The 21879-nt window shown below is 40.0% G+C and overlaps 1 protein-coding gene across 6 annotated transcripts in view; it reads right to left on the reverse strand.

The window, feature by feature from the left end:
* Positions 1 to 436: 436 nt before the first annotated feature.
* The window catches only part of LOC121740027 (paired amphipathic helix protein Sin3a), a 48051-nt gene continuing 26608 nt past the window's right edge, over positions 437 to 21879 (reverse strand). For 5 of the 6 annotated variants that reach the window (XM_042132718.1, XM_042132717.1, XM_042132722.1 and 2 more), the window contains exons 6-31: positions 19569 to 19692; positions 18491 to 18660; positions 18072 to 18187; positions 17870 to 17937; positions 17609 to 17737; positions 17074 to 17196; positions 16893 to 16967; positions 16545 to 16656; positions 15906 to 16128; positions 15156 to 15313; positions 14393 to 14533; positions 13436 to 13533; positions 13148 to 13264; positions 12759 to 12935; positions 11851 to 11955; positions 11101 to 11299; positions 10251 to 10418; positions 9831 to 9919; positions 9102 to 9195; positions 8694 to 8806; positions 8104 to 8275; positions 7418 to 7599; positions 4396 to 4533; positions 2989 to 3093; positions 1780 to 2033; positions 437 to 1425 (exon numbers count right to left, since the gene is read on the reverse strand). In XM_042132718.1, coding sequence (XP_041988652.1) covers positions 1290 to 1425; positions 1780 to 2033; positions 2989 to 3093; positions 4396 to 4533; positions 7418 to 7599; positions 8104 to 8275; positions 8694 to 8806; positions 9102 to 9195; positions 9831 to 9919; positions 10251 to 10418; positions 11101 to 11299; positions 11851 to 11955; positions 12759 to 12935; positions 13148 to 13264; positions 13436 to 13533; positions 14393 to 14533; positions 15156 to 15313; positions 15906 to 16128; positions 16545 to 16656; positions 16893 to 16967; positions 17074 to 17196; positions 17609 to 17737; positions 17870 to 17937; positions 18072 to 18187; positions 18491 to 18660; positions 19569 to 19692 — 3586 coding nt within the window. In that variant the 3' untranslated portion in view covers positions 437 to 1289. The remainder of the gene's footprint in view (positions 1426 to 1779; positions 2034 to 2988; positions 3094 to 4395; positions 4534 to 7417; positions 7600 to 8103; positions 8276 to 8693; positions 8807 to 9101; positions 9196 to 9830; positions 9920 to 10250; positions 10419 to 11100; positions 11300 to 11850; positions 11956 to 12758; positions 12936 to 13147; positions 13265 to 13435; positions 13534 to 14392; positions 14534 to 15155; positions 15314 to 15905; positions 16129 to 16544; positions 16657 to 16892; positions 16968 to 17073; positions 17197 to 17608; positions 17738 to 17869; positions 17938 to 18071; positions 18188 to 18490; positions 18661 to 19568; positions 19693 to 21879) is intronic. The other variant, XM_042132720.1, reaches the window with a different exon arrangement.

Below are 21879 nucleotides of genomic sequence, written 5' to 3' on the forward strand. Positions count from 1 at the left end.
CTAGTAGTTCCTGAGATTACTCAGGAACTACTGGTCCGATTTAAAAAATTCTTTCAGTGTTAGATAGCCCATTTATAGAGTAAGGCAGAAGGCTGTAGGCTATAATAACATCACACTGTTACACTGAAATAAGCGAGCTTTGCTCACGAATAAAAAGACATTTTCTAAAATTGATTCCTAGCTAGATCGATTTATCGCCCCCGAAACCCCCTATACTTATACCAAATTTCATGAAAATCGATGGAGCTGATTCCGAGATTCCAATTATAGGTATATACTTATATACCAAATTTAAAATGGTTGAAGTATGGGAGTTACGTTTCCTTAGTTTTTATTATTCGTAGGTGTGAATCAAAATGTCGGTGCATGATCACCATTCACCAGTGATCATAGTGACCTCTATCGAAGGAAAGGATGTTCAAAATGAAACAACGAGTATTATAAATATAATAATATTTTCTCGAGTCATTTATTAACAAGAATTGGTACCAACAGAACTCTATATACACCGTACTTGAGAGATCTTTACCTACATATGTACACCTACGCGCTAGGCCGCTAAAACGTGGCCTAGATTGAGATTGTTTAGGCTTAATGAAATTGGTTAATCTAACGAGTATACGATACCCTGTGGCCCGTCCAATTTCATACCGCCTGCACCCCGCCACTCTCACCTAACGCTAATACTTTCAATACAATAAAATCACATTGAAACTTGAAATACTCAAAAGTCAGCAAACCGCGGGGCCGATCGACCGACCGACCCCCGAACGAGCGTCACAACGAATTCAGTGAAGTCTCCTCGACGTCTATTACATTAACAAGTTATCTCATAAATAAAATAAAAATGCATCGAGAGTAACGGAGCAAATTAAAGCGACTATTCCGAGTGCTGCCTCTGTGCGCGATCACAACGAGTCACGTATCGCTAAATCACACCGTTATTGCTCTTACAGTACCCCCTCCCCTCTCCCGGAGCTCCGCCCCACGCTCCCCGCCCGCACTGCAAGGGTTTCTACTAGTTTAAGTTCACGATTGCAATATTTAAGCTATCTAAACAGTTAATTTCCAATCTACTCAAACTATTTTGAAGTGTTGAAACTGAAAAACTACGTAACAGACACTCAAAAGTGAAATCTCAATGTTATTTACATTTTAAAGGTCGGGCTAATCTCAGTACAGATATGGTCTGTTGTCGAATTGCTGGTGTCGGTCGCGACGTGTGTGGTGTCAGCGGGGGGCGGCTACTTGTGCCTGTGCGGGAGTCGCGGCGGGCGGTGTCGCGGCGGCTAGGTGTCGCCGGTGCGCGCGGACAGCCACGCCTGGAAGCGCGCGCGCCGCGCCGCCGAAAGCTTGGGATGCGTCGCGCGCGCCGCCGCCAGGCAGCCCGCCCGGTACAGCTGCTGCGGACGACACGCCACCAACCTGCAGGGAACATCACACAGAAGTTGGATTACAAGTTTTACGCGCCGCTAAATGGTATGTATACGTCCAGATGGGTAAATTTTTTTAACGCTAACAAAATGTCACAGCTTTATAAACTCCGATGTTGATGTTACCATGTTTTTGCTTACATTTCACTTCATGTATGTCGTTATCTCGACTGAGATTAAACATCGAGAGCCTATTTCTTGAAGATGAAAGGCTTTTGTTCTTGGCGACAGACCATGTATTCGCATTAGAACACGCGATTTTGACGGAGACACCTTTTTAGAAACTTTAATCGACGTTCTTGGCATCATCGCTGTGAAGTAGAAACGGGAGCATAAGGTAACGTACCGTATGGTATTAGCGAGCGTGCACTCCGCGTGGTCGTGCAGCCGCGGCGGCTTGCGGCGACGCGCGGTGTCAGCGGGCGGCGGCGGCGCGGCGGCGGCGCTGGGGCTGGCGGCGGCGCCGTTGCGGCGCGCGTTGCGGCGCAGGAACACGGGCTTGTTGCAGGCGCCCGTCGCGTCCGGCCGCGCGTACCGCTCCGTGTACAGCGACCACGCTGCCAGCCGCGACACCGCCTCGCCGTTCGTCTCGCGCCGACACTGTAAACACACGTTAGTTACATTTTTGTGCGTTTTAGACAAATAAAAATAAGACTATTTCATAAGGTAAATTCAAAAGTCGCTTTTTCTGTCCCTATGTCCCTTTGTTCCCTACTTTAAAACTACGCAACGGATTTTGATGCAGTTCTTCACTACATATTATAAAACAAAGTCGCTTTTTTTCCTCTAGTCCCTTTGTTCCCTTTAATCTTTAAAACTACGCAACGGATTTTTATGCGGTTTTCTTTAATAGATAGTGATTCAAGAGAAAGGTTATAGGTATATTACCATTCATGAAATAGTGGAGAAGTACTGTTATTTTTGGGGTTTCTAAATATGTGATGTCGTAAATAATTTCATTTTTTTCCCGCTTACACTGCGAACGCAGGCTGAACCCTAGGAGATTTATCAAAATAATGTACCAAGTATTGTACACTATAAAAAGGTCTACAGAAAACTCCGCGATGGTATAATATTATGTCTATATAGATGCTTGACATAGAACTTAGCCAGTACCGACTTACCGATTCACAAATTGATATATTGGCTTATGCTTTCAGTTGTTTAAACATAGCCAAAATCCCCGAACCTGTATCTATAAGGTTTCAAAAGTTCTGTTGGGTACCTTCGGATCTAGGGTTTAACCTGGTACGAAATCTTACTTTTTGGTAGCATTTACCTCAAATGCTTAAAAAAAATCGAAATCACTATGTGTTTCCATACAAATTTCAAGGAGTCCCCTCGATTCCTCATGGATCCTATCATCAGATCACCACTTTTGTGAACATGGTACCAAATTCGAGCTAAACCCTATACAACACAAAAAGAATTTTGAAAATCGGATCATAAACGGTTGAGTAATCGTTGAACATACAAAAAAAAAGATACATACAGCCGAACGTATTACCTCCTCCTCTTTGGAAGTCGGTCAAAAACCCAAAAACGTGTAACATACCTGGTTAGTGGGTGAGAGTCGCGAGCTGTCGTTCTGCGGCGACGCGCGCTCCTCGCCGGAGTTCTCAAGCAGCTCGAACGTCACTTTACACTCGTCGCCGCCATACTGCAAAACGATTATATTTTGTTATTTTTAATTCATAATCGTGCACCTTTTATAAATAGTATTGATCGATGATGCTATGCCACATAACAGGCATATGCTGAGGTACTTAAATAATTCATACTAATCCATACTTCCATACTAATATTATAAATGCGAAAGTGTGTCTGTCTGTCTGTTACCTCTTCACGCTCAAACCGCTGAACCGATTTTGCTGAAATTTGGTATGGAGATACTTTGAGTCCCGGGAAAGGACATATGATACTTTTTATTCCGGAAAATGTACGGTTCCCGCGCGATAAACGAGTTTTGGCGCAACGGAGTTGCAGCGTCATCTAGTATTATAAATGCGAAAGTGGGTCTGTCTGTCTGTTATCTCTTCACATTCAAACTGCCGAACCAATTTTGCTGAAATTTGGTTTGTTGATACTTTGAGTCCCGAAAAAGGACATAGGATACTTTTTATCCCGGGAAAATGTACGGTTTCCGCGCGATAAGTTTTGACGCAAGGGCATTGCGGGCGTCATCTAGTTAGGTACTAATGCGTCCTAAATCCTAATGTTGCAAATGCGACAATGCGTCCGTTACATCTCAAAGCTTATACTACCCATAAAGTAAATATACCTAGCGGAATAGAGAAACAAAGGCCTGAGCAAGAGAGATGTCACTATCAGTAACACTGCGTGGTAAAAAGAGATCTGTGATACATGACAGCAGCACTCTTTTTTGACGTCCAGTCGGCACGTACCGCACGTTGACAATTTAATCTCATAGAATTCATGTTCAATCATGCTTGTGTAAGTGTATACGTACACATATTTTTCACACAGATGAAAACCAATTTTGGTTTCGTTTGACAGCTCGAGATTGTTGCTCTATTCCGCTAGGTATATTAATTATTAACTTTATGATACTACTGGACCGATTCTGATGTAATTTTGGTACAGAGACACTTTGAATCCCAGGATTCTAAAGAACAATATCTGTAAATGCGGACCAACAAGTTCGTAAGAAGATTAGAATCATTTAGCACTGATACATGAATTTTACGTGTCGTCCATTGTCAAGCGTCAAAGAAGTCACCATACTACCTAACCGCACAATAAAGAAATACAATAATTGCTTTATTGTCGCGTTATAGTTCGGTTTGTATTGCATTAATTGCATCAAAATGAATAGTATTACGCCGGCAGCGCACCTGCATCTCTTCTAATGTTGCGAGTGTCCACGGACGACGGTGGTTGCTTTCCATCGGGTGACCCTTTGGTCGTTTGCGCCCTCATTTTATATTTAAAAAATACGTACCACTCTAACGAGGAAGGCGAGGTGATCGGGTCGAAGGTATGCGGCGGCGCGGCGCACGTACGCGGCCGGCCCGCGCATGCCGCGCGCGGCCAGCTCAGTCACGCGCACCGACCACCGCTCCGACACGCAGTGTTGTAGCTGTAGACATGGTGCACATTATTTTACACGTTTGTGTATATATTAGAATAATCACAGTTACTTAAAACTTTATAAAAAAGGAGGAAAGCGATCGCCTTAAAGTTTAGAGACATCAGAAGGAAGGCAGCATGCGTGTATCAACACTGGCAGTCTGTAATTGCAATTTGCACATCGCATGTATTTCATCATTGTCTCGTGTATTTTACATTAATACGAAATGAATGTTAAGAATGGCTTCTAATAATGTGAAAGGGGTATGAAGATTTTTATATGGAGCCTGGCCGACCTACTGTCCGCCAATGGACATTGTCCAAAAAAAATCACATGTACTTTTTATTTTTTTTTTCGTTAAAATAGGGTATTTTAAGAATATAAATTAAATAATTTTGAAATTCATTGGCTAGTTTTTTCTCAATAAATTTTTAAAGTTTCGCTCTGACGTCATCATCGGCCGCCAATTGACCTCTGCATAATATGTTTTAAATTTCCTTTCAATCTTATTTATAATGGCTGGTTCGTCAAATGCAAGTTCTCATTATGTGAAAGCTGATACGAGAAGCTTACCAAAAGTTCGAAACGTAATGTTGGTCGAATTTATTGCTAATTTAACGCCATTGAAGGTTAAACAAAAGTTAAACGTATTTGTTCAAAAATATAAGTAACTAATGGGTATTTTTTTCGTTTATATACAGAAAAACGATCACTGACCTTATTCCTCGAAATGTTTTTGTAATGAGCAAAATTAAAAAAAATGGACAATCCCCATTGTGTTTTTCCGCGTTCACAAATATTTATTTCTAAAATGGATAGCTAACTGCTGACGCTTTACGTGGTTTTGTCCGAGATTATTTTTTGTTTGTATTGATGTTAGCTATCCATTTTTGAAAAAAATATTCGTGTACGCGAAAAAACACAATAGCGGACAGTAGGTCGGCCAAAATCTTCATACCCCTTTATCAACATTAGAAATTTACACTTTTAGAAGCAACGACTTTTCCTAACAGTGGGCGATCATTGGTTGGACATATTTGAATCACAATACTAAGGCTGTGATTGTACTTTAAAATATTTGAAATCGATTAATCTATATATAGGCAAAAACTTTGTATACCTTTAGACGAAAAATGGGGAAACGTAGGTGAATGAAATTTTGCACAATGATAGTTTATATGGCAAAGGAGTGCATCGAGCTAATATTATTTTGAAATTATGCTTTTATCATACATTTTTTTAACAAATAAAACATTACACACTTTACACTACAACACACACACTAGGAAAAATGACAGATTTTTGAGTGACAACCTTATACATACGAATTATACTCTTTTATTTATGGTTGAAGTCTGTTGACAACAAGGTGACAAATTGAAATGGATTATAGTTTTTTTTATTGAATCTTAGATACTATTAGACAATGCTTTCACAGCCAGTCTGAGATCAGCTGAGTCCCAGAGACAAGAATTGAAAAAAATATGATAAAGTCAATATTTTTTTACAAAATATAGGTGGTAGTCATAATGTCGTTAAAACTAATGTCGAATTTCGACCATTGGGCGATCTCTAGTATGTATAAAATATGTATTTGAGCTAAAATTATTTGTATTGAAGGTGGTTGTTGACAACCTTGATGTTGTTTAATGACCTTGATGTTGAAAACGACCATAATTCATGAAGCCCTAAGCGGCCGCATCCGGCCGCGATAACAATAGATAAGCTATTGTGTCTCGTTATTCCACGATCGATCGATAAATAAATAAAAAAACACAATACTGTTTGTTTAAAACTGGAGTTTAATTATACAGAGCAATACACAGACAACTTGAATTAATTGCATACCCAATGGTCGAAATTAGACCTTAGTTTCAACGACATTAGGACTACTACCTATATTTTGTAAAAAATATTGACTTTATCATATATTTTTTTCAACTCTTGTCTCTGGGACTCAGCTGATTTCAGACTGGCCGTGTAAGCATTGTCAAATAGTATCTTAGATTCAATAAAAAAAAAACAAAATCCATTTTCAATTTGTCAACTTGTTGTCAACAGACTTCAACCATAAATAAAAGAGTAAATCCGTATGTATAGGTTTGTCACTCAAAAATTTGTCATCTTCTTGAGTGTGCGTATTGTAGTGTGTGTAATGTTTTGTTTGATAAAAAAAATATGATAAAAGCATAATTTCAAAATAATATGAGCTCGATGCACTCCATCACCATATAAACTATAACTGTGCACATTCACCTACGTTTCCGTATTTTTCGTCAAAAAGGATACAAAGTTTTTCCTTCGGGTATTTATATATAGATAAGGATTCAGTCCCATTTAGGGCGGATTCGACCAAACTGGAGTAAAATTTTACTCGAGTATAACTGTTTCCTGATCTAAGAGTAAGCTGGTTTTGCGTTTTTCCAACTTCTAATCCAAGAATGAGGTAATTACACGGGAGTAAATATTTACACGGGCTATTTTGGTGGAGTAATATTAAACTGAGAATAGTTGCACAACTGGGTGTCAACTGTCACGGTCGGTGTCATTGAACTATAATTGACATTTTATTTCATACTCTTTGAGTAACTTGGTAAAATGCAAACAATAATATCCTAGAGTAAATTAAAGGAGTAAAATTATTCTCATGATAGTTATACTCGTGTAACTTCAAGTTTCAAGTCGAATCGGGCCTTAATGTATCTGATCAACTGGCCAACAGCAAAGTATTGTCAATTGTGAATCGTCCATAGATATTAATATTATACTATTAATATTATTTTTGACCGCTACAAAGAATATCATCTGCCGTAACTCGTAAGCCACTCTATTAACGCATTGTAAGCAAAAAATTACTGGCCAACTCCAAACAATACATTGGGGTTATACTCACTTGTCTGACGGCGATGCTGACCACCTTGTCGAGCGTGTAGGCGGGGTAGGCCTTGATGCCGAACATCTCGCGCGCGGCGTCCTCGTACGCGGCCGCCTCCACGTTCCCGTCCAGCACGCCCTTCACCAGCTCCAGCAGCGCGTTGTAGTACTCCGACGGCGACGACGCGTCCGCCGGGAGATCTAAACGTATTATTGTAACTTTTTATGATGTACCATCGAGGAAATTGATTCCTAGGCGGTTGACGGACCTACGTCATGTGGTCGACTTATGTCAATTCGATGTTATCTGTGATTGGTCGGGTGGGTTTGACATAACGCAAACAAATTACTTAGGTCCGCCATCTGTCTAGGAATCAACTTCTCTAATAGCACTTACATAAAGTACAGTTAAAAAGCACCTTTACAGTATAGATAAACATAATTCAAGTAGGATTTTGAGTTTTAAAAGATTACCATTATTTTTTTTTTTTTAAGATTACGGTGAGACACTAACACTAGAATAGCACATACAATAAAATCTAATTTGTACAAAATTTTGTCAATCGAACCCGTAACTCCTGACATTAGTGCGCATAAACTTTAAAGCATAAAAACAAACACTTCGTACTTTGCTTCAGCTCAGTCTTCATTAAAGTAAAATACTTAGATCTAAAAATTTATCATTTAACGAACAGTAATACTCACTGGTAGGTTTGAGTCGCAGCGCGTCCGCGACGGAGGGCGGGCGGGCGGGACGCGCGGGCTCCTGAGCGGCGAGCTGCTGGGCGGCCCGGCGCGCTCCGCCCAGCCGCGAGCACAACACCGCGTGTAGCCGCAGGAACAGATACCACGACGACGTGCACACGAACCGCGCCTCCTGTACAAATGCACATGTCATTAATTTGTGGGAATATGCGTGGAGGCCGCAAAAGAAGATCTTCCGACCGAGCGAGGTGGTTTGCTCGGTCAGGCCAAAGTCCACGTAATTGATTTCAGCTGTCGTATATTTACAGACACACTTAATAAACTTCGATAGTGCGATGCAGGAATATTAGGCTAATTGTGGGTACCATCTCATACTATTCTATGGAGCTTTAATCAATTTTGTTTGATTTAGATCTTTGCGCGATGTAATGCTTCAGATATTGTGTTGCACAACAAATTCCGGACGAGAGATTTATGTTAAAAAAAAAATTCAAGGCATTAATCCATTGATTTAGTTAATTCGAATTTTGTAATCAAATTGAATGGAATTAAAATACTAGTTAACGTAGAAAGATAAAAGCACAACTTACATTTGGCGGATGATCCTTATAATCGTCTTCAATGTCTTGAGATTCAGTCTTGAGGTCCTTCATCGTGATGGAGTCCTCGTTGCTGCTGCTGCGCTTGTTGCTGTTGATGCTCTCTGCATGACGCATACATTTTATTAATCATCCGAGTAGGTATTGTTTGAATTTTACTAAAGATTATGTACACCAACTTTATTAAATTACTAATCGAGCTGACAAGCAATCGATGTCACTTAACAATTAAAATTTCTAACTTTAACTGCTACACAAGAACAGAGACATCAGAAGGAAGGTAGCATGCGTGTATCAACACTGGTTCATATCACATTGATTTTATGAATAAGAACAAAATATATTTACATAACTTTCCTCTAATTATTTGTTTGATAGAAGGTCATGGCGGCTACATACCTTTACTATCCAAGTTGTTGTTTTTGGGCTTGTTCTCCTTATCATTCTTATGGTTTCTGCTGCTTTTGTCTGATGCGTTGTCAGACTCTGAGGACTGTGAATAAAATTACTGTGTTATAACTCATGTTTAACTACACTTTACAATGCAAAAAATATAATTAGACAAAGTTAATTTAACTGCTGTTTAAATTAATATTTTTAATACAATTTATTATTTGGATTCAAAGACATCAGAAGGAAGGCAGCATGCGTGTATCAACACTGGCAGTCTGTTATTGCACATCGCATGTATTTCATCATTGTCTTATGAATTTGAAGCATTTTAGTATATACGAGCTTTTGCCCGCGGCTTCGCTCGCGTTAAGAAGTATTATTATACTATACAAACTTTCATCCCCTATTTGAACCCCTTGGGGTTGGAATTTATCAAAATCCTTTCTTAGCGGATGCCTACGTCATAACATCTACCTGCACCTGCATGCCAAATTTCAGCCCGATCCGTCCAGTGGTTTGGGCTGTGCGTTGATAGATCGCTATGTCAATCAGTCAGTCAGTCACCTTTGAGTTTTATATATATAGATTATGTATTAGATAATCTTACAAAAGCAGAAAGTGACTTCTAGTACGTATCCACGTCTCCATCGCATTTATTCATTCAGTTCAAATGTAAATTGAAAATATCTAGACACAAGTTAAATTGAAAATGTTTATTATACATGTTTAACTCACCTCTTGTTTTTCTTGTTTCACATTTTTCTCCTTATCAGTCTCTGCAGTCTCAGACGGGCTGTCTGGACTGGTCGTCTCTTCTTTTTCCTCTGCAATATAATTAAGTCGTTTAATATCTAGCTTACACGACTGGACCTACGACGTAAACGGAGTAAAGTCATCAGAAGGAAGGCAGCATGCGGGTATCAACACTGGCAGTCTGTTATTGCACATCGCATGTGTTTCATCATTATAGGCCTGTGATGCCCGAAATAAACAATTTATTTTCACTGGACACTTAATATAAAAATACAAGAATTCAAATCGAATGATGTCAAGTAAACACGGCGGCCGCCGTAAACATTACCACGCATATTTATTTACAACTTTAATGTTATGAATGGATAGCTCTGTCTCTGTCGCACTTGTGCGTGTACGTACCGTCGTCTCGCTCGTCGTCGGAGAGCGGCTGGCGGGGATGCGCGAACAGGTCGGGCAGGAAGTGGCGCAGCAGGTGCTTGATGCGGCGCTTCTCCGCCTTCTGGATGCCGGTCTGCCGCCGCGCGTGGTGGATCAGCAGTTCCGCCGCGTCGCTCACGATCTTTATCGCTGAGAGATATAATTACATAATTAGTCTAGCTTTAAAGCGTGAGTATTGACATTATATTCTTACGTGGTTTTATTAAAAAGCTAGCTAACGCGATAGCTTCTAGAGACATCAGAAGGAAGGCAGCATGCGTGTATCAACACTGGCAGTCTGTATTTGCACATCGCATGTATTTCATCACTGTCTCGTGTATTTTACATTCTTAAAAAGTAAACATCATAAAATAAGTTAACATTATCAACATTCTAAAATTTCAATTTTAGAGCAGTCAATTTCCTAATAGTAAGTGATTAGGTATTACTGATTCACATTGACTATATTATAACTGCCAACACACAATATGTTTAATTTCTTTTTAATAATTCCGAAATGTAATTATACGAGCTTCTGCCCGCGGCTTCGCTCGTGTTAAGAAGTATTATTATATACAATCTTTCATCCCCTATTTGAACTCCTTGGGGTTGGAATTTATCAAAATCCTTTCTTAGCGGATGCCTACGTCATAACTTCTACCTGTATGCCAAATTTCAGCCCGATCCGTCCAGTAGTTTCGGCTGTGCGTTGATAGATCACTATGTCAATCAGTCAGTCAGTCACCTTTGAGTTTTATATATATAGATAACATGAGAGCTGCAAGTTGCAACTGAGAGTGGTCGAAGCTGTCAATAAAGCAGGGGTACCAACCTTCAGCCCTATCCTTAAGTCCGTAGTCGGCGACTAGGTGCGGCGGCGGGCGGCGCGCGGCGTACGCGCTCTCCACCTCGTTGTACAGCGACTTGGACCGCAGCGCCTTCAGATCGTTCTGCTTAAAGTTGATGCCCTGGTGGTCGAGGGACTTCAGGTAGTATTTCTCGTTCTGCTCGCGCCACTGCTTGTTGAAACCCTGCGATACAAATACATCAATTAATATTTAATATATCATATGAAAAATTGTTTACTTAGTAAGTTAGACATCAGAAGGAAGGCAGCATGCGTGTATCAACACTGGCAGTCTGTAATTGCACATCGCATGTATTTCATCATTGTCTTGTCTAAGTATTTTACTTTTAGATAAATAGACATACTTGGCTGACTACCATGTGGAATTCTAATAAGCTCAATCTTGACTACTATATTTAAGATTTATTGATTCTGTAGATCTCGTCAAAGTTAAAAAATAGGCATTATCTATACTCCACTCGGGCTAACTTGTCGCTAGCGGTCATTGCCTCCCTGCCAAAAACTTGTCATTTTCCATATAAAACCACGATAAAAATATGTGACACTTCATTGTCAATCGCGGTTTATATGGAAAATGACAAGTTTTTGACAGGGAGTCAATGACCGCCAGCGACAAGTTAGCCCGAGTGGAGTATAGATAATGCCTATTTTTTAACTTTGACGAGATCTACAGAATCAATAAATCTTAAATATATAGATAAAACGTTTCAATACCTTTTGTGCCTCTCTCCACTCCTCTTCCTTCGCTTTGAGTCGTCTCAGCACAACCGGAACAGCCACGACGGGGTTCTTCTTCAGGCCGGCTATGATGTCCACCGCCTGCAAAAAAATCACGTATGAAATATAAGCGCAAAACACAAGCAATCGCTACTAACACAGACATTAGCCGTACAATATGCTCGCTAACTACTTTTTTTAATTAAGCATATAAAATCTGTATAAACTAAAACTGTTGTTTATCATAGTAACCTTAATTTATAAGCATGAAAGCTGTGCATAAATATAACTACTGAACCAAATTGATCGTGCATTAAATATATCAAACAAATAGTTTCATGCTGCTGCTTTAAAAATAAGCAACAATCTTTTACTGCATCTAATCCATGTGCATTACAAACATATCTGTAAAGATTACAGGAATTTAGCTAACTAAGAAGGGATATTATACTACGACGATTTTTTATACTTTCAACTACAATTCAACTACATTTCAACATGTAACATGCCATGACAACTATGATTTCACCTTATTATGCTCATCAAAATCGGGAGTGTTATGAATCTAGGTCGATGTGAGTTATTAGACGATGACATGTAAACACATAATGAGTTGTTTATTTTAAGGTTAGGTTAGGTAGTTAGTTTTTGATGTGTAGATGTTGATATTAATCATGGCTCTTTTGGTAAACGTTAGTGTTGTAAGTGCGAGAGACCGATGGGGCATGTGTTCATGTGAGTAGGATATACTTTGTGCTGTATATGCTTTAGGTCATTACAAGCATAGTGTATTTACTAGGTGTGCGCGGTAATGTAGCGGTACGCATGTATGTCGTATACAAAGTTAGCACACAGATGCGGTGTGAGTGATCCGGTCGTCATGCGTAGAACGCGGCGGCTCGTACCACCTTGTCTCCGTAGATGCGGCGCAGCGCGCGCTGGTGTATGGTAGGCGAGGCGCCGCCCAGACAGTCGTCGAGGCGGAACTTGGCCGCGTCTTCCGCCGTCATTCGCGACAGCTTCTTGGCCACGCCCTCCAGGACGCGGATGGTGGACGCGTTGGTCTCGATCACGACGTCCAACTGAAAAATATCGTACGTGATAACGACTCTAATGCGAAGCAGAATGTTCTAAGAGGCATTTAGAGATATTCTTAGATGCATTTATTGCTTTTAGGGCGATGGATTTTACTAATTAAATAGTGTGCTCTAACATGACGATATTTTTTAAAGAAATTAAGAAAAAATCTAAATCGAATGTTAGCACTATAGATGTGTTTGAAGAGATAAGTTACCTCAAATCTTTCATCCTCGCAGCGATAGATGTATTCTTCATACTGAGTCTTCCTCGACGTCACAAATGTAGACTCCTCACTCCATGTCGGGAATGAAACCCATGTGTCATTCAAGACCTAAAGAAAGAATCAATATTAACATCAAATGAAACAATAATAATTATAACAGCGTCATATCAAACACAATAACATTTCATTATGAAAAAGTAATTTCGTAACGTTAACACAAAAAATCAAGGTATTACAAATTGTTAACTCAATTTTGAAGTTGGTCAAAAATCAACATACCTCTTTGCACAGCGGTGTCCTGCCAGAGCAACGTCTCGCCGCAGCCTCACGCGGCAGCGCGCAGTACGATGTACCGAGACGTTTGCAAGTTGTATAGTCTGTCGGGAGCAACAAGTTACGTTAATACTTAATAGAACTACAGCCAGCCGCCAGCCTCAATTAAAGTTAATATTTGGTAAGTCTTTCTCATTATTCATATTTAGGAAAGAAATGAACGATGCATCATAATAATATAAGCGTATAAATAAACCCTGACTTTCGCTAGTAGGCCTTATATTCAAAACTTAACCTCAAATTACAAATCTACAACTGGCACTGTCACCTGATTGGTGAAAGTTTGACTAGTATTAGCATATCAGTTGTGCAATTCTAAAGTTAAAAGGTATATTTGGTTATGTAGGTCGACGTTTAATTTAGCATTATTTATAGATAACCGTCGACATAGCAACAACTACGATCCGATAGAGAGACCAACTCGTTTTACGCATATAAAACGCCTACTTTAATTTTTGCTAACAGTTAAAACGTATGTAATGCCACTCGACATACGATTTTTTATCGCGCAGGAACCGTACATATTTCGGGATAAATACCATCCTATGTTCTTTCCGTCACCGTATCTTCTCAAAGTATAGCATACCCACACACGTATGTAACATATTTATACAGCGGTCTTAGCGTAAAGAGATTTCTATATAAAAGAAACACTTTCGCATTCCTAACATAAGTATCTAAAGAGCCCCACATCGAACACATTAAGAGTTCGACGGCAGGCCGCCGCCTGGCAGTTAATCGGAAAAGATCACAGACTCACAGTTCCTCTGACGAATTTGTAGATTTTGTATCGACGATCAATGACTTTCAGGCAGCCTGCCGACCAGAGCTTGCAAGCGGACTGTTAATGTGTGGGACCCTTTATCTCTTAGCAAGTACATATGAGAGTGGAGCTGCAGTTACCTATATCCATGGCGGCGTCGCCCTGCGGTCGCTCGTGTCGCAGCTGCGCGCCGAGCGGGCCGAGCGGCTCGTAGCGCTTGTCGCCGCCGAGACGCGAGCTCGAGTACCCCAGCAGCGCGCCGTGAGAGTTGCCGAACGGTGCTGTGTGGACAACATTATCGTGACTACTATTTACTTTATTAAAGACGTGAGTGGAAGAACACAAAACTAACATACGGACATTTACTCATTTTTGCCCAAACCCTGTAACTTATCTACTTCAACTATATCTGGCTACACATAAAACGCACATTTTTTTTTATATTTCAAATATTTTTCCGGCCTGCATTTATGCAAAAAATGGCATTTTTTTTAGTACAACTTTTCTCGTTTCTTCCAATCACGTATTCAATTAAGTACTTTAAAATACTACAATAAAGTACTAACTGTATTGTATTACTTTAATAAAGAATTTGAACATCACGCCTTGTATTGAGCTTGAAATATAATACATAATATATTAATTACTGTAACGTCTAGTTTGTTCCAGCGTAGCACAATATAACCTATAAATTTTCTAAGGTCTTCGTTTAGCTATAACTATGTCTAACTAGGCACTACTAATTATTCATTAATAATATTATGTTTACAAAAATGTTTCGATGCAGTCCAGCGTCCAGTGATTTGACCCTAATTCTAAATAATAACATTTATAAAAATATTTCGGCCAGTCCAGCATCCACTAACTGGCGCCCTATGATTTAGAAGTAAGGATGTAACTCACCGGCATGTGTAGTGGTGGTGGGGGTGTGCGGCGGGGACACGGGCCCCACGAAGTCTTGCAGCCACTTCTGCAGCTCCGGGTGGCGGCCGAGGAACGGCGCCGTCACGCTTAGCAGCTCCGACGACGAGATTATCTCCTTCGTGAACAGCAGGATGCATCTACAGGAAATACAGTAGGTTTACAAATATAATGCTTGGCGTGTTAATATAATTACTGAATATCTACAAACTAAGGTGGAGGAAGGAAAGAAAAGCTCAATTTTATCTAATAAATGTTTTCATCAACATTATCAAGTAAACCAAATTGTGACCATTCTCAAACCCACTTGAACAAACACGAAATGTTTAAGCTATTGCTTGTATCGCGGGCATTGAGCGCGGACCGAATAAAGAAATTCCGTAACGAAAATAAACCTAACAATTTCGACGCCGCACCGCTGTGCCGGGGGACAGCGTGCGGCGTCGAAAGTTGTGCTCGTCTAACGTTAGGCAGACTTCAGCACGGTGTTTGCGTGCGTGCGACTAGACGTATGCGTATAGACTAACTATGGCTATGCAATAGCTTTAACCGCAGCATTCCCCGAGTGCCACACATATTTTTTTAAATCCGATCCAGCGTTTGAAGAGTTTATCACTAACGAACAGAATTTGTTTAATAAGTATACATGTATAACGTATTACAGATAAAGCCTGAAAGGATAATATATTAATATCTTCTATCTTGTAAATGAAGTTTTACAATAACACTCACCTCAAGAAGTTATCGTAGACCTGTTGCGAGCGCAGAGCCTTGCGTACGCGGTCAAAGAAGTTGTAATCGTGCGCAGTGGCGAGCTTGGCCGCCTCGGCGTAGGACACGTCGCGCGCGGCGTGCGAGTGCGGCGCGTGCGGCACGTGCGGCGCGTGCGCGACGCTGTTCGCGCTCACTGCGGGCGCCGTGCTGCGCGGCTTCTTGGCGGGCGGGCCACCGGTACCTATAGCATGGAATGATGTATATCGGACCGGATACATTTTTTCTTTCCTATGTGTTGGAAAAGTTGACAGAAAATGGCCATTTTATTTGATAATTCAACTTTAAAGGCGAAAGTGCACTAAAGTAACACGAAGCCACAATTCACGTTCTATAAAACTGACATTTGTAAAATGTTAGCGTGTTGTCTTGACAGTAAAATATGTCATCATTACACAGAATTATTAGCACATGTTCACTATTGCTGCGCACGATAATATTAGCAATCGTATTTTTAGCAAGTACTATTAACTTGATTATTGCTAATGGGCATTGTTATTATTGCTAATGCTATTTTTACCAACGCTAGTAACCAAACATTTCACACACTGATTTAAGTGACAAATCACTAAATGAAGGCATTAAACAAAGGAATCTTACCTAGCTGGCTCGAGGAAGTGAAGCTGGGCGAGCGTTTGAGATGGTGGTGCGGCGGTGGCGCGGCCGACGGAGTATGCTTCGTGATCTGCGGATGATCAGCTATTGGCTCGTACTGCAAGAGACGCTCTTGTTAAAAAAATCGAATATTTTCATCAGTCGAGTATAGGGTCAAAAAGACGAAACACAAAGAACGTAAGAGATGATATCCCTTCACAGATCCATGGTTTAATATAAATTATTATCGATGGTAGTGAAATTGGAGCTGCTAAGAATTTTATGATGTTGAAAGCAATAAAAAAACGCACAGAAAAACATAAAACATTATGTATTTCATAATAAATGTCTTACCTGTGCATGATGTATGGGATGCACGTGCGTAGGAGGAGACGCGGCACCGAAACGCTCACTCTCCACTTCTGGACGCTACGAACCAACAAAATCAAATTATTAGATAAATTGAAACACTATAGACTATTCAAAAATTAACGTTTTTTCTTCTTTAAAAAACAATTTGCAATTAGACGCTTACCTGTGGCGGCGGAGACCTGGCATGCGGCAGCGGATGCGCGGGCTTGGTGACGGCTTTGGCGTCCGGCAAGAACTGACCGAACTCCGCTAACAAGTCATCTTGATTCTCGAATAACTTCGCCACCTAAACAAACATTTGTAGCATAATAATGCGCCAACGATTTCAATTCCACAGCTAGTATGATTGAAGAGTCAGAACTCAAAATGAGCAGCCGCAAGTTTTTATCATTACTGTCGAACGGTAATTAATTTCATCATATTAGTTTGGTTTTTTTTATATCTACGCTTGAAGACATCCTAGAATCAAAATTAAATTAAAAACGACTGTATAATATCCTATAGGAAAGCCATAAGCTTTTAATCAACGTTTTATGTTAAGACATAAAAAGCTCGTTTACCAGAGGTTCAGCGTGGCTAAAAGAGTTCTGAATGACTTTTGCAGTGTATGTGTATATATTCTACCTAGCATTAACTACTGATCTGAAGTAACGAACGAGATGTCTTTAGATTTTTTTGTTATAGTTTTTACTATTTACCTGTGAATACACCTCCTGCTCGGTCTGCTGTTTGGCCTGCGGCTCCTTGACATCGCGATGTCCGCGCTGATACGCGTGCAGAATCTCCAGGAATCTCTTGTACTTGTCCGGTTGGCGGGAGAACCGACTCTGTTGTAACAAATACCTATTTTAGTCACTGTCACTTAAAACAGGTGAAAAACACTTAAAACAAAATCTCGAAAAAATATATTAAAAAAAAATGTTCCTATTTTACATTATATTATGTTCAAACTTTCTTACCTTGATCTTGTTGACATACTCGATGGCATGGTTGAACTCAACGGGCTGACCAGCTCCGTGGCCGCTACCTACAACAAAAGAAAAACAATCATTAATAAATTGTAGCTTAGCTTCATTTTATTGCAGTTAATGAAAAAAATATTTATTTGGCACGCAATGTCACAAATGGGCCTTATTGTAAGCGGTCAAAGTGGGATCTTACCAGGCGGATGGTGCACGTTAGCCTCGATCTGCTGGTGCGCCTGCGATATGTGATGCAGCGTGTTGGCCGGCGTCTGGTTCACCGACAGGTTGTGCACTATTGCCGAGCTCACGGACCTGCAAGTGTCCTCCAGTTAGACAAACAGACTTGGATAAATGTATCAAGGTGTGTTTGTATTCACAATCAGAACTCAAAATGAGCAGCCGCAAGTTTTTATCATTACTATCGAACGGTAATTAATTTCATCATTTATCCTACGTAAAAATTTATACTATCTTATATCTTATAAGACTACTTATAAGGCTAAACTGACCATGTATGTGTTTTAGTGTTTTATAAGTACGTGTACGCCAATACGTGCACATACGCACAAGCCACGCAAGCACGAGCGTGCACGTACGTTACAATTGTATACTCACTGTGGCACCGGCAGCAGATGGACTAGCTGTGGTTGCGGCGGCGGACCATGGTGCACGCCCAGCAGCACGCCGCTGCCGCTGCCCACGTTGCCGCCCACGCCCACTCCACCGACACCACCGCCCACGCCCACGCCGCCTGCGCCAGTCGGCGATGGCATGGACACAGAAACCTGGGAGGACACAAATTCGTAAGTATTGGGAGAACCGAAAAATGCACAAAAAAGTTGAGTCATATGCAAAATCAGTAAAAAAGCAGCCATACCATTTTTTCATTTAGCTCAAACGGTAATTAAAATCATCATGTAGGTTTCTTTTTTTGTTTAAATTGTTTTTGTCAGGATACCCTATAAATGCTATAATTCATAATTAATTATTTCTTTGCTCAGATAAGAATACTATACAGTATACAAGTAGGTGTTACATGTACAATATAAGAGGGAAAACCTAATTTTGATGAATCACTTTCTTTGTAAAGTCCTATATACAGGGTGTAACAAAAATAAGTGATAATACTTTAGGATGTGTACGTGTTCCTTGTAGAGAGTTCACTGTGAAAGTAGCAGCGCTGAAATACGAAAAAAAATTTCACTTTGGTATGGGGAAATTCGTGACGCTCGGGCCGTTGCCCATGCATACAAAAGTGAAAAAAAAAATTCGTCTTGAAGACAAAATTCAGCGCTGAAGCGCTGCTACTTTCACAGTGAACTCTCTACAAGGAACACGTACACACCCTAAAGTATTATCACTTATTTTTGTTACACACTGTATACGTAAATAGCACTGTTTCTAGAAAATCTTTCACATGATTCCAAACAGCAACTTTAAACTGCAATCTAATGTATTTCCTGTGACCAAACACAACACACTAAAACCTATTATATTACGTCACGTCAGCATTCACAATTAATAATTGTGATCACAAACTTTGTAATTAATTCTTTACTTCTACAATATAAAAAAAAAAAAAACAAAATTCCAAATTAGACATTTATTAGCTATCTATTCGAGTAATTTTATTTTGCTCTTGGCAACAACTCTGCTCCTGAAAAACAAAAACCATAGACAAGATTGCACAAACCTGTCCGTTGCTCTGGACCTCTATCTTGTACCCCGGGGGCAGGAACGTGTTGAAACCGACGATGAGGCCGGGATGGCCCTTGAACAGGTTGGACACGCGAGTGATCACCCCCGGCGTGTCGATGCTGCCAACAAAACGTCACATCAGCATTTTATAGTTCATTTGTGGTGATTCCAAGAATTGACTTGAAAGTCAGTTAAATAGCAGCCATACAATCTTTTCATTTCACTCAAACGGTAATTAGTATCATCATGGTAAAAAGTGCTAGAGAAATGCTTAAAGAATTTCATTTTAAAATTCATAAACCAGCAGGCAGCAACATTTTTCTATTTCATAAAAAGCAACAAAGTAATTCAAATATTATGTTTTTCAGTTTAGTACTTGTACCAAAATTTCATTATTGGGTATCCACTATCCACTTCCTGTTTTGGACGATGCATGTGTTGGTTACACATGCATTGAATGCATTGAAATATGCAATAAGACTTGGTAGTCTTACTGCATATTTCAATGCATTTTAAATTTATTTGATATGCAAAGTTACTATTTCAAAACAAAACAAGTGTGTAATGTGTTGTTGTATTTTGTAATTAAGTTTCTATATCACACTTTTCGCATTTTATCTTTTATGTCATTAATGTAATTGATAATAATTATGTTGTATATTTTAGTGTAAACATTTTTGAAGATCTACAAATCATAGTATGATTTGAATCACGATAAAATTATTAATTATTAATTAACATTCTATTGAACAGAACTGCTTTTAGTGTATAATACTCTGATGATCAACACAGTGACAAATCGGGAACAACATTTTGTATCAACTGAAATATCTTTTGTTTGCTGAACACAAATATCACATGAGCTATATTAGTAAACACGGAAAAAGATCGTTAGTGTAACCACGTATTACTCATTTGCCAGAAAAAAACACGAACTGAAAGTGCCAGCGATTATATTGGCAAACATATTCAAAACACTGCATTTGAATAGTGTTTATAGTTTTATTACAGACGTTACCGACGATTTCGTTTGTTGAAAGTGTACCTATCACACCGGAGCCAGACAATTTTTCTCTCCATACCAAATTTTATCAAAATCGGTTCAGTAGTTTAAGCGTGGTGAGGTAACAAGCAGACGCATTTTCGCATTTAAAAGTTATAACATAAGTATATAAGATATACGTGGGAGAGCCATGCTTCGGCACGAATGGGCCGGCTCGACCGGAGAAATACCATGTTCTCACAGAAAACCGACGTGAAACAGCGCTTGCGCTGTGTTTCGCCGAGTGTGTGAATTTACCGGAGGCCCAATCCCCTACCCTATTCCCTTCCCTACCCTCCCCTATTCTCTTCCCTTCCCTTCCCATCCCTACCCTCCCCTATAACCCTATTCCCTCTTAAAAGGCCGGCAACGCTGATTGTTTTCGCCGCGATACCGTCTTTTCTGGTCAAGGTCGGATGAATTCTACAACATAGAGCCTACATTGTTGTCTTTTGTATCCACATAATTATGTTATAGACAAACTCAAATTTTTTAATTTGGATTTCTATAAGTACCTACTCGGTCATGCCCAGTCATACCTACTCTAAACGCAAGAGTCGCGACTACAGAGTACAGTCTATACCTAGAGGAAGTTTCAAACATATGTTATACACAATTAAAAAAGAAAAAGAACTAAGATATAAGATACTCATTAAACATAATATTTATAAAAAGTAATGCTGTATATTTTTATACAAAAGCCCACGCATAATCGTAAACGCAAGTAAATATTCTTTGTAAACATTTCATTGCCAAATGTAGCCGGCCTTGCGGCGAAGGCGAGCGGCGCGAAACCGGCACGCCGCCGCGCCGCACGCTCGAACTCGCCGCGACGACGATGGACGACGCGCGTAATGCGTATCACTCTCCTAACCATAAAGTAGAGCAACTTGCTTACTTCCTATGTTTACGACAACTTTGAGGTTGTATTTGACGAACCATTGTTTCAGTTCGGACCAAGGTTACAACTATTTTGGTATGATTTGCCGGCACCTTTTAGATTGTTTAAAAAAAATACATAATATGACAAAAATAATTATCAAATTAGGTGTAAGGTGTAAGCTTTAAGATACGTGGGAGAGCCATGCTTCGGCACGAATGGGCCGGCTCGACCGGATAAATACCACGTTCTCACAGAAAACCGGCGTGAAACAGCGCTTGCGCTGTGTTTCGCCGAGTGAGTGAGTTTACCGGAGGCCCAATCCCCTACCCTATTCCCTTTCCTACCCTCCCCTATTCCCTTCCCTTCCCTACCCTCCCCTAT

The sequence above is a fragment of the Aricia agestis genome, chromosome 2 (assembly GCF_905147365.1).
Source record: "Aricia agestis chromosome 2, ilAriAges1.1, whole genome shotgun sequence".
In the NCBI taxonomy this organism is placed as follows: domain Eukaryota; kingdom Metazoa; phylum Arthropoda; class Insecta; order Lepidoptera; family Lycaenidae; genus Aricia; species Aricia agestis.